Source organism: Poecilia formosa, unplaced genomic scaffold (genome assembly GCF_000485575.1).
Source record: "Poecilia formosa unplaced genomic scaffold, Poecilia_formosa-5.1.2 Scaffold3, whole genome shotgun sequence".
Taxonomy (NCBI): domain Eukaryota; kingdom Metazoa; phylum Chordata; class Actinopteri; order Cyprinodontiformes; family Poeciliidae; genus Poecilia; species Poecilia formosa.
Genome location: NW_006799942.1, coordinates 2,374,226 through 2,386,989, shown reverse-complemented (window position 1 = coordinate 2,386,989; position 12,764 = coordinate 2,374,226). Strand labels below are relative to the sequence as shown.

The 12,764-nt window shown below is 36.2% G+C and overlaps 1 protein-coding gene across 2 annotated transcripts in view; it reads right to left on the bottom strand.

Moving 5' to 3' along the window:
• b3glctb (beta 3-glucosyltransferase b) overlaps positions 1-8,366 on the bottom strand; it is a 27,412-nt gene extending 19,046 nt beyond the window's left edge. Inside the window, exons 1-7 of one of the 2 annotated variants that reach the window (XM_007554546.2) lie at positions 8,145-8,366; positions 6,745-6,784; positions 5,943-6,052; positions 1,093-1,169; positions 843-954; positions 597-733; positions 164-227 (exon numbers count right to left, since the gene is read on the bottom strand). In XM_007554546.2, coding sequence (XP_007554608.1) covers positions 164-227; positions 597-733; positions 843-954; positions 1,093-1,169; positions 5,943-6,052; positions 6,745-6,784; positions 8,145-8,351 — 747 coding nt within the window. In that variant the 5' untranslated portion in view covers positions 8,352-8,366. The remainder of the gene's footprint in view (positions 1-163; positions 228-596; positions 734-842; positions 955-1,092; positions 1,170-5,942; positions 6,053-6,744; positions 6,785-8,144) is intronic. The other variant, XM_016672934.1, reaches the window with a different exon arrangement.
• Between the last annotated feature and the right edge of the window lie 4,398 nt (positions 8,367-12,764).

The window sequence follows — 12,764 nt, the reverse complement described above, 5'->3', positions numbered from 1 at the left end:
TTTTTTACAATATATTTTCTGAATATACAGGCTCCTCACTAAAGCCTGACAATGATGACACATGAAAACATAGCTGTTTTTTAGCAGATAAGTTTTAACATGCGCCACGAAAACACAGAGGTTGACAAATCCCCATCAAACCCTTAGAAGTGGTTTCGAGTACCTCGTGGGTCAAGTCGATGGTGAAATCCGACTTCAGATTTTCAGACTGGATCCGCTCAGCCAGTCTGAAACACAAAAGAGATTATGTAAGCTTTACTGCTAGTGGGAGCTGAAACCAGGCAGTGAAAGGCACAGAAAATTAATGAAAAATCAGCTTTTGGAGGTTAGATTTCAGCAAATCTGAAGGTTGAGACTGCATCCAGTAAGTGAGTGAACTAATCAGTGATCTAATAGTGGTTTTGAAGAGTAATGTGAAGAATTTATGAGCACTGACTTTTTTTTTATTAGCAAAGGGACTCTAATTGATACTCACAAGGTGGTTCATTTTAGAGAAAAATAAAATAAAAAGCTTAATGTGCGGTAAAAGACTGGAGGAAAGGACTGAAACAGGTAATTTTCACACATTTCCAAACACGACAGACTATCTCACACACCTTTGGTGCAGTGCAGCACTTAAAGCCCAACCAGCTGCTGGGTCAGGGTAACCAAAAGAAGTGGGGTCTTCCGAAAAGGCGTAGTGGTGAACAATGGAGGGCTTGTTGTCATGGAGACGCTGACCCAAAAACCATTCCTGTAAATAAGAAAATGGGGAAAAAAGATTTTCTCAGTTCGTTTTCAAAAATACTGTCTGTAATCCACATCCAGTCCTTCAACGTTAAACAATAAAATAAAAGTCTCACCTCTTGGACCGGATATCTTTTAAGAACTTTTTGGAGAACATGCAAAACAACCATTGTTTCCTCTTCTACGAACAAAAACCAGGATGCAGATTCTCCATAAATAGCAGAGAGACTGGAAAGATGTCCAGGAAGTTATTACGTTATTCCCTGTATTTCCCACACAGGGATATTTACAACAGAAGTCTGGATAATAAAACATTTGCGATTTTATGACTTGTTTAATGTTGCAATTGGTGCATTAAACACTCACAGCGGAAGAACAGGAAGAATACTCCAGTTTCCTTCATAATCTGACAGCTCATGGAGGAGGAGAACCACTGGAAGCCCCTATGTGGATTAGAATAAACAGACTGCAGTTCTTAAAAATAATTGAATGGAGTTGGAATATAGAGTTTATTACCTTCCTTTTTAACATACAACCTAAAAAAAATTATTTTTAAACGACGAAAACAAGACAAAAAAGTACATGTAGTACGCAAACTATATAAAAGAAATACTTTTGCCTGATATTTTTAGTCATGCATGTCAGATTTACCACTAGGAGGCGCTGTTCTGCAAAAGAGTGGGGATTTTATCCAAAAGTTGTAAACATTTTTACGCAGACTGTATTTAGCATATTTAAAATAAAAGGTTAGTTAGATTTAAAATTTTAGGCTTATTGTTAAAAAGCAGTGCACCAGGGGCTTCAATGTGAGAGTAGATGAATCTTATAGACTTTAAAGAGTTGGAGCTCATCACCAAAGATAAATCATCACAATATCATTGGAAAGATAAAAAAGAGCTACTCAGCAGATATGTAAAGGCTTTAGGGTAAGTAACATTTCACATGCCTTTAAAACATTAAATGTAGATAAATATTTTAAATTAAAACTTATTTATTGTTCAGTTGTCCTTTGTGGGATACCCATCTTGTTTCCTTTTAAAAACAAACATCCGAGTGAAATGTTAATAAATATATATACCTAAGTCTACTAGAGGTATGAACATGTTGTGTTTCTTTCCCTTCACCCTACATCTCTGGATTATCTTTGTAAAGTTTATAGACGAAGCAGAGACTTTGTGGGCTCACTTTTAGTTTCCAGCTTTAAAAGGAATAAAATAAAGACTTTCAAACTAATCCAGAGTCTCTAACACTGAAGCTTGTAGTCAAGTCTGAGTGAAATACATCTGAGAAGTAAACTAAAGTGTACGACAGTCGGAGCGGAGCCATTCGAATATAAACCAGTGTTCTGAACTCCCCGTCCAAAGAAGAAAGAATGAAAAAAAAATTACATGTTGGATTAAATCATACCAACTGAGCCAAAGCTGAGATATTGTCTTCTAAATTGACCCATACAGCACTTAATATCCTTTCTCAGCAACTTCTTAATTAAGAACATCTTTGCAGTCTGCTTCTGATGTGGAGCTTTGAGCCAGTCATGCTGTCATTTGGACAGAAGCTACTATATTTGATCACCTTCCTTATAAAATGAGTAATGTGGAAAATCTCACAAATCTTCTCCTAGTACCCATTTATAGGCCTAATTTTTAATCAGAATCTGATAGAATAATGCATATGCAGCTAAATATGGATCTAACAAATGACTGAACATTGCTTTCCTGTCTGATATCCCTCACTTAATTTAAGCCACAGATGATTCTTCACTCTGACTTGGATTTGCATAAAAAAAGGAAAGTTTTAAGGATGTAGAGATTGCCAACAGACATGTGACAAAACGACGCCAGCGAGTACATCTGGTTTACGTGGCTTTAAAAACTGGAAGAATCCAACGTAGCAGATTATGACACATGCACTATTTTGCTCTGCGTATTTCCATAAACACGTTGTATTTGAATCAGCCAAGCTCTGATTAGGTTACCCAACACACTGGATGAGAATGAAGGGAGTATGTGACCATAAATAAGCATTTTGATACTTTTTTCATTGCACTTTGAATAAAAATTCAACATTTAAGCAGCTAAGCTAACCCAAGGTGTTGGCCTCCTCTTCATACTGTTGGCAAGCAGCAAACATCTGTTTGTAGCTTTGATTTGAGTGAAAGCAAGTTACATAATAGACCATTTTATGGCAAACCCCCCACACCCCCCTAAAAAAAAAACCTTTTTAATTTGCCTCTGGTACAAAGATTTTATCATGTTCCAACTAAGCAAGTAAAACAAATATGAGATCTACATTCAGAAGGAGTAATGGTTCATATTTTGGCATATAGAAGGCAACTATATGAATCAAACGGAAATGATGCTGTGCATATTTAAGTGGCAACATTAACCCAGTAGTTTCACAGCCCATTAACAAGAAAAGAAATTATAACTATATTAGAGAGAAAGTGTTTGTCACGTTTAATGCCTTGTTGAAATTAAAACAAGCATCCAGTTAAATACACAATGCAAAACCTCCTCTACAACGGAGGGCCCATCAAGCAGAGGCAGGTGTTACATCTAGGAAAAGCAACACAGTCTGTCACTGCAGCATGTTCGCATCAGATGTGCTAGTGGTGAGATTCTCAGCATGTCTCTGAGCACTTCTAGAAGATGTAGCACCCATTACGGCCGCGAACAACTCTGTAGGAGAAAATGAAAAGTTTCCCCCTTTTTTTGCATGAAAAAAAATATTCCTCCAGGCAAGAAAAACTTTTTCAAGCACTTTCCATGCTTTATTTATACACACTTCCACCTGGTAAATTTATTAAACAGCATGGGAAGGCATTTGATTGTTATGCTGAGCTTTTTTAAAAGCAAACTGCTCAGTCAGTCAGATTCTGGCTGCCTCTAGTTCAGCCCCTCCAGTGCTAATGCAAAAAGCTTCACAGTTATCTTTGACAAGGATGTTTCCCCTAAATACCATATTAAATAGGTTTCTCCTTGTTTCATCTGTGAAATATTGCCAATCTATATGCTGCAACTGAGCAATGCTAATTTTATTATCAGGAAGCCCAAGTGAGCAAAACGTCTTCAGCTTCTCCAAAATGTTAGAGTATGAGTTTTGTTGAGAATTAGATAATATTGCTTAAATTTTAGCTCCTATTCATCGAGTTTGTTTGCTTTGGGTTTCTACTAATCCTTCCCAGACCTCCAGTTCACTGATACTGAGCAGCAGATGGCCGCGCTTACTGAGCCGGGTTCTGTTACAGGGTTCCCTGTTAAAAAGGAAACGTTATTTTCCACCAAATGCTTCAGAATGAGACATTACTGGACTTCCTTGGATAATGTTTTAGTATTAGCTTTTAAAAATACATGTGAGCATTCTTTAACATGTTTATCTGTAATATGTTTATCCACAAAGGATTAAGTGTTTTGCGACCATGCTGCCGCTAGGGAGCAGTACTGTCATATTGAGGATATTTTTGCATCTTTTCACCCTGCAGATTTAATTTTAGAGTCAATGTGATGCAAAGTCTGTTACACCTTTAAAAATAAATTTCTGACCTGCTCCAGATGTTTTGCCACGTTTTCTTCTGTTCAAATTAGAAGTTACCACAAACGGCATTGGGCTGAATTTCTTGTTTGCATAATATTGCATAAAGATGAATTGAATTTGAGTCTGTCTATATGATTGGTCTGATTTAATAACGAATGTCTGTATAAAACGTTTTTCTTAATATTACAATTTTGTAAATTATTGTGACAATAAGGGAAAATAAATTGAACTGAACTCAAATACATTTCAACAAAAAGTTGAAACGGAAAAGTTTGAAAAAGTGGCACGCAAACATCTTTCTATACCGACATAATTGTTGTTATTTTGACATTTCACTAATGATCAGAAAGCAACTTATTTAAATTAATTTACTATGATGGACGTTCATCATGTCGTGCAGCTCCTTATTTAAACTGCCGAACACGTTAAAGAGTGGCTGCATTGACACCAAAGTGATTCGTGGCACTCGCGATCCCTGCAGTTCAAGTCCTGTTTCTCATAACCCACACATTCTGTCTCAGGATGATGTTGGAGTGTGAATCATCAAAAACATGTGGTTCCTGAAAACAAAAATCTCAGGGTTGTCAAAGTCAATCAGTGCTCCGTGGAACAGTTCTTTGATGTTCTTACAAACACACCATTTACGGCTGAAGGGCTTCCAGCTGACAAACCACATTTACTGTTTACAAGCTGCAGTGACTGTAGATGACACCACCCCACCGAGATGTTACAAGACTACAAAACGAGTTTGTTCAAGTTTCAGAAGATTTAGAACTTTAAAACCTACACAAATTAGAAAAAACTCACCAATAAACCAGGTAATGATTTATGCCTAACCGAAGTGAAATGCCATGTGACTCTGCTTTTTCAATTAGATTACTCGTCTTTCTCAAAGGAGAACATAGATCAGCATGTTGCAGCAAGGTGGATCTTAATTATTAATACATGGTTTTCCAAATGCCTTATCTGTTATGTTTTACCCATTAATGCAACGAAATTAACTTCACACCTGTTAGCCAACATCTTAAAACCTTGTTTTAATAGGGACCATCAATAAAATCCACTTTTCTAATGACAAAGGAGCTGCAAGAAATTGTGAAAAAATATTTCGGATTCCATCCTCTAAACTGAAGGTTGATTTCATGAGTTTTCATTAAATCTGCACCCATAAATGTGTCATGTTTTCAGCTGTCTTGTGTCAAAAACATTGTGCAGAAGATCGACTTAATTATTCATAAGCTATGTCATTTTGAATTAAGAAGAATTAACTAGACCTTACTGGACGGTGTTTAGAAGAATATATAGATTTTTTTTTCTCTATGCCTTTGTCCACTTTTTTACCTTTCAATTTAGGAGATAGCATTTTATGTCTTGGAGTAATTTTAATGTGAATGTTTTGATCAAAATTATATTTTACTTCAACCACAGAAGGAAAAATATTTCCACGGTTTCAACATAAACCTGAGGACCAAAATCAGAATTAAAATTTCTTACAAAGTAGAAAGGCAGCAGCAATTACTGCATCATGACACATATGGAAATTAATTTTTCACTGGATGCTGTAATAAACATCGCACCACCCACAACGTTTTTGTGACTGAGACTGTAGGAGGGATGAATAAACATCTCAAGCAAACATCAAGTTCTAAACTCTGAGTCCTTAATGGCTCAAAAAATATTACCTGCCCGAGATTAGCCGCATCCTGCAGAATCTTTTCCTTCCTTTGGTAACCACGTTGGGCATGGTAGGAGTTCTTCTGACTCTGAATCACTATTACCAACTCCTCCAGCACTGTCCAGAAAAAGAGAAATCCAGAAAACAAAATATGAGAATATTAAATTCCAGGTTTACTCTCACTCTAAATATAGCATGCAGGCATAGAATAGAATAGAATAGAATAGAATAGAATAGAATAGAATAGAATAGAATAGAATAGAAACAGCTTTTAATGTCTCACTAAGGAGAAATTCGGGTGTGACAGCAAAATCAGATATTAAGTTTCACACCAAAAGTTCTTGAAGTGTTAAAACAATATATAAAAACAAGATTAACAATAGCAACAATCATAGTAATAATATACAGTACAAGCTATGACGTAAAGAAATACTGTGCAGTTATTAGAAATAGAAATATCAGACTCACGATCCAAGAGATGTGCAACAGAGTCAGATTACTTTTTCAAAAATGTAATGCAATGTAATACATGAGGAGTATTTTATGAAGTCCAATCAAACTTTCAGCAACAAGAACTATCAGCCTATCCTTTAAATCCTCAAGCTAGTCTTTGAGTTCCAAGTTTCAAACATATGGCACTGAGATTTTCATTTAGACTCTGCCACCCAAGGAAAATAGAAATCTACAGCAACAAAACTTCAGGAGGAAATTAAAATGTTGTCAGTGCTCTCCATGAAACTGGTTTCATTTTCTAGTGAAACTGTTTACTACAAAGCATCAAATCACTTGGAACTAAACACCTCACTCACCAGCAGAGCCCCGTGCAGGCGGATCCTCGTGATTTGAAGCCTGCAGGGAGGTACAAGGAAACACATTAGGTGGGACACAAACCACAGTGTTAAAAAAAATGTATCAGTAAGTTACTTTTACTAAATTAATGTCTAGAAATGAATTTGTATCACAAACAGTTTTATTATTCAAAAATCTGGCTGAAGGATGAACTATCTTCATCATAAACTTAAAAAACTACATTTCTGTTTCTTGCATTAGGATGCAATTAGCACCAAAATAACTGCACGTCAATAAACAACTACAATAAAAACCATTGGGCGCTAATAATGACAGTAGTCTATTTCAGTTCAAATAACTTTCAGCTTACAATGTACTATATATACGTAATAGTGTAGTTTTAGAGCACCATGCTTTTAACTTCTGCTAATATAATTTTGAAGCAACACCACTCTTACTCTTAATGATAAGCCAATATTCACCAAACAGACACATTTTTAAAGTTTGTTTTAAATTTAGACTTATAGTTTGACACAAGTTTCATTATTCTGTCACTTTCCTTCTGTTAAGTCAGCCGTGCCATTTAGAGGTCAAGTGAAGTAACAGTAAACCTTATTATCAATGTAAATACGTTGAACTGACACCCATCATACTGGTTCTCAGTTAATCTCACTCTACTTACCAAGGTGACTGGATTTTTTTTACTAGTATCAGAGGCTTTAATACACATGTTGACCACACTTCTTGCATTTTATTTGTTAAAAAAAAAGTGCAAAAATTTAGGGATTAATGGTTTTGTGAGACACTGTATTATCATCAGTTTTAAAATAATGCTTTAAAAAGAAAATTTATTCAAATTCAGTAACAAGCAACAGCATATGGACTACACTCAAAGCCTCGAATGGGCAAAAAACCCCATCAGCAATAATCATTAAATGTAGAACCTTTCACATGGCTTTAAAATAAACATCTATTAAATTCTTGCAAGCAAAAGAAATATTTTCAATACGTTTAAAAATCATGTTTACAAGCTATTAAAATGCTTAATGCTTATTGATTTTTATATATATATTTATAGTGATTTAAAAGTGTTACGTCAAGTTTTCAAACACTACAGAGGAATAATTTCCTTTTCTGATATCATAATAAAATTTAAGAAAAAAATACAATTCAACCAACACTACAGTGAATCTTTTGAATGAATTAAACTGATAAGAATATGCCCAAAAATATGTTTCAGACGTCTTAATTAAAATTAAACCTACGTATTTTAACTTTACTATTATAACGACCTTAACTTTGAAGTTTATATCAACGCCACTTCCGCTCGTTAGCCGACAGTCTACCGAAGTGCTTCCAGCTTGGTGTAGCGAGTTAGCTAACGCTGACTGAATGCAATTACACCATTTACTGCACTTACCGAGCCAAAGAAAAAACACAGCGACCAGTTCACAGCCATTAACCACATTATGCTGAGACATGATAGCCGTGGCTGCTGCTTTACCGACCGGGGACAGCTTACATCATTCCTGGGCTGCCTGAGCCGTTTGGAGATGCCAGTCCACTTGCCTGTAAAGCGAGGGTTAGTTACTGCGAAGTTGTAGCGGCCTCTAGTGGACACTGTCATATGTGGAAAATCACTATTTCAAGTTTGAATGCCTTGCCAATGAAGCGTCCGACACCCCTCGATGTTTTTCACTCCAACGGTGATTGATTTCAGGTGCATTGAGTCGTAATATACAGAAAATGAAAAAGAATAATTATAAAAGAAAATCATTAAACCTATTCTAAGTCAGGCGTTTCGACTTGAATACATATAGACAACGTTTCTCCGTTCAATGGGCCACATTATTCTACTGCAGTGATAAAGGACTGTGCTCCCCAGCTATGTAGGATTCTGCAGCACTTATAAAATTTTGGCCTAACCAAGTTCCTATGCTTTGGAGGACATCCGACCTGCTGGCCTACCATTACACGTCCTATAATTCCTGGAAGGACTCCTATTGGCCCCTCTGATTAAGAATAAAACCACCTTTCAGGACCAACTGCAATTAGATTATCACATAGGTTGGGAATTAAATGCACCATCACACACCTGCTTTAACAAACAAGGCATTTAACATAGATCAGTCCCAGTCTCTTGACAGCATAAAACTCCAGCAATACTGTTTTAGCGTTTAGTTTTCATATAACATCCCTGTATTTTCACTACCTGTCCCTATGAACACTGCTCATGCTTTTAAGTCTGCTGCCGTCTCAAGGATTAGAGATACTCCTCATCTTGGAACAATTTCCTTAGATGTGGACATACGAGACAGATGACTTAAAATAAGTAAAGAATATAGGTTAAACTGGAAAAGACATCAAGTATGAGCTGGACTTGGTTTTCCCCTCTTCGACATTGTAATTATGCACTTTGAAACAAGCATCTTCTCATATGTTGGGGAGGAAAATTACTAACCTACTGGTGATGATTACCTTAAATGCCTGGCAGAGGCAGTCATAAAAAAAAACATGCTGAATGGTATGGTTAGTGCAGCAATTTTCTTTATCTGAGAAAGACAAAAGCCGAGATGTTTGACTGTAACACTCAGCATTGAACTTGGTGTAAAGCAAATACGTCTTACCAATACAAACATTTGTGTCAAACACATTGATGGATTGGATATGGCCTGTGCTTATTATTAGACACTGAGCCTAACATAAACTGTAGATTATCTAGAGACAAATGTAAAAACATATATAATAAACATATGTCCAACATCTGACCTTGCTCCTTGAATCATGTAGGAACAGAGAACAATTGTCATAATCTTCAAGACAATGGCTGAAATTTTAAAAAGTGAAGGAGGTGCAACGGTCCAGTCGAAGTCAAGACATGAGCTTGACCTCAGAGTTGTGCTTAATCCAAAGCCTGGGACCTAATGGACCGATGCAACTTTATGTAAAGACAGTGTTAGGTCAGTAGCAATGTAAAAGACCAAGGAGGTCACAGAAAGGACAGATAGTTTCCAGTTATTGCTGGAAAAGGCTAGGTCAACCCAGTGAATCATTGTTGATTGGGTGTATCTATATTTACTGACTGTGTCTGCATTCTTATTTTGTTTGTCACCAAGAATGGTATGCAGCATGAGTTTCATCTGAGGATAGATTTATCTACTTTGAAGACTTTTTTATGGTTCGCAGCCCCAAACATCCAATAACAAAAAAACTCTTAATAATTTTTTTATATTCTTTGCATATTCAACCACATAGTGTGAGCCTGTTTGCTTTTGGTTATCTATGCAACAGAATGGAAAAACAAGTCAATTAAAATCTAATAAAGGTCAGTTTGTCTTTGCAATGTCTATTCATCAAAATGTAACTCATTTTAATTTCCTTATATCAAAAGATTCTTGGCACAAAAGAGCTGGCAAAATGTTCTCCAGAGGAGCAAACAGAATATTAGATGAAAAGCACTGTTTTGAGTTGCACATATTTTGCATAAATCAGGTGAAGTATCCCATAAAGAAATGAGAGGTGTGTGTACAGCGGTATAACACGCAGCAGAGGTAACAAATAAATAGAAGGGCAATAAAATCAGGCTGGAAACATATGGTGTTCTTAAAGCCAATAGGTATTCAAAAATAAAACCCTATCATTTTGCTAGAAAAGTGTCAAGAACAGGATTGGAAATAAAACCTAGCGAGGTTTCACATCAAAACATAAAGCACACAAAATTGTGCAATTGTGTTAAGATGACTCTGTACTAAATTTTATATACAGATGTATACAGCAAACATGAACAAATTTTCTTTATAAAAGCTCAACATATTTATTTATTTCTGTGCATACAAAGATCTGGCAAAAGAATAGGCTTCACTTGCTCAGCACTGGTTTAGTTTCAGAGCAAAATGCTTGATAACTAATAAACAGAACTAAGTCTATGTTTGGAGATGAGCAGGCTTTTACAATAGATTAAAATCTCACTTCACAGACAGTCTGGGCTTTCTTCCATTTAAATGGATTGCCCATGTAGAATTTGAGCCGGGCCACAAAGTAAATAGAGACAGAAGTTGTAATTGATGATATCAGTTTTCTGCGCCGTTTTGGAATTATAGTGTCTCTGTACCTTTAGCAATGGCAGTGAAGGAAGTGAACAAAACCATTCGGTCCGTGTTGGTCACGCTTCCAAATGATGAACTAACATTAACAAACGCCTCGTTCGAATCGGCACTTCTATCTTCACAGTGGGGGAGAGTTGTTTACAGCGTAGGCAATTTGCCGTAATCTTCACAGCGTTGAACTAACGCATTACATGCATCACGGACAAACCTTAGTCATTGGGTAAAATCTAAAACTTCAACACAGTCTACGCCTCCAGGAAGCAATCATTTTTCAGCTGCAGAGACCAGACCCTCTGGAAATAAAGTGTAGTACAAGGGTCTGGTTTTTACCTCATCGTGCAAGTTCATGGGAAATTAATAGGGAATGACAGGCATCGTTTCTTTCTGCTGAGCCCTTAAAGTATGAGTGTGTGTCTGCAGGACAGACAACCTGTGCAGGGTGTTCCATACCATTCACCCAATGACCAGTGATGAAAAGCACCTGCTCCTCTGCATGGACAAGCTAGTATAGATGATGGATGATTAGTTTATATATTTTTAAATATAAATCAAATCTGTTTATCTCACAAAGTGGCTCAAGATGACATTTGATGCTAGATAAACCAAGTGATTTAAATTGAATTGGTTGTTGCTGCTACATGGTCCTATTTCCAAAAAACAACCAAGACATGTCTTTTTTCTCATCCTGTAAAACGTTTAAACACAAAATCATGACAAGTTTGTCTGTTTTCTTTCTGTTTCCTTCAGGCTAAAATGTCTGGGTGATGTGACTGCTGCTGATTCAGGGTAACCTGTGATCTAAACATGTGTTGGTCAAACCAACATAGATTTCCCCTTTCTGTTATCGGGAACAGTCTGTTGAGTTAGATGAAGTGGAAGAGCAATAAATCATTGGGATTGTTTACAGTAGGTTGGGCTGCAGAGCTAACAGGTAAGGTTCAATAGTGTGGCAGTTCACTTTGGCTCATGTTTCATGAGACAGATTGTTTACATGAAATATCACTTGTAATGTAACACAAATAGGTCCTCACCTCTTAACTCATTCCTCAAAAGTTTTATCTTACAATTGTCCATCTTTGTTTAAAAGTCTCTATGTTGTTGTTTTTATAGCTAGTGAAAGAATACAATTTAGCTCATGGATAAGATTTTTAATTTCAAATTGAGCATTGATTTGTTTAGATGTCCCATAGATTGCTTCAGGAATGTAAATCTTTACCATTTAATGCAGATAAGCGTGTTCATTGTATTCCATGTTCGCAAGCTAACTGTCATGCCTTAAGTTTGAAAACTGCAGAGTAGAACTGTGGTGAAATAAAATATTTTAATAAAAGAACTTACAGAACAAATGCAGACTGAACAGGCCTTGGAACTTGGGAAGCAAATAACAAAAATATCCAGTGACAACGAATGAAAATGCTGGAGTTTAAATACTGAGAAGGAGTGGAAATGACAAAGCAAACCAGAAGAGTTAATCAGAGACAAATGGGAACAAAGGGAGAAGAATATAGGAAACAACTGTGAATGGAAGAAAACCAGCAGGCTGAGGTAAGATCAATAAGTGACCCCTTAATGTCTGAATTATTGTACAAAAATGTTACTTCAATCAGATGTTAAATTGCATAGAGAATATAAGTTTTAACATTATGCCTACAATTAATTATTTTTGTCAGTTTCAAGTTATTTTGAAACTGGTTTCATTATCACTGAAACCAATCCCTTGTTAACAGATTGGTACCAACAATTTGGTCAATGTGTGTAAATTATGCATGTGAATTAGTAATGGAAAATTCTGAAGTGTGTGCACAAGGACAGGCTGTCAAACAAACAGGTGGTTTGTCAAACACTTGTATTGTTTTCCAATATTACCAGCATTGAAGTTGAATGCAGACATGAAAGTAACTGGGTCAGAACAAAATCACGTTTCACTGAAGATC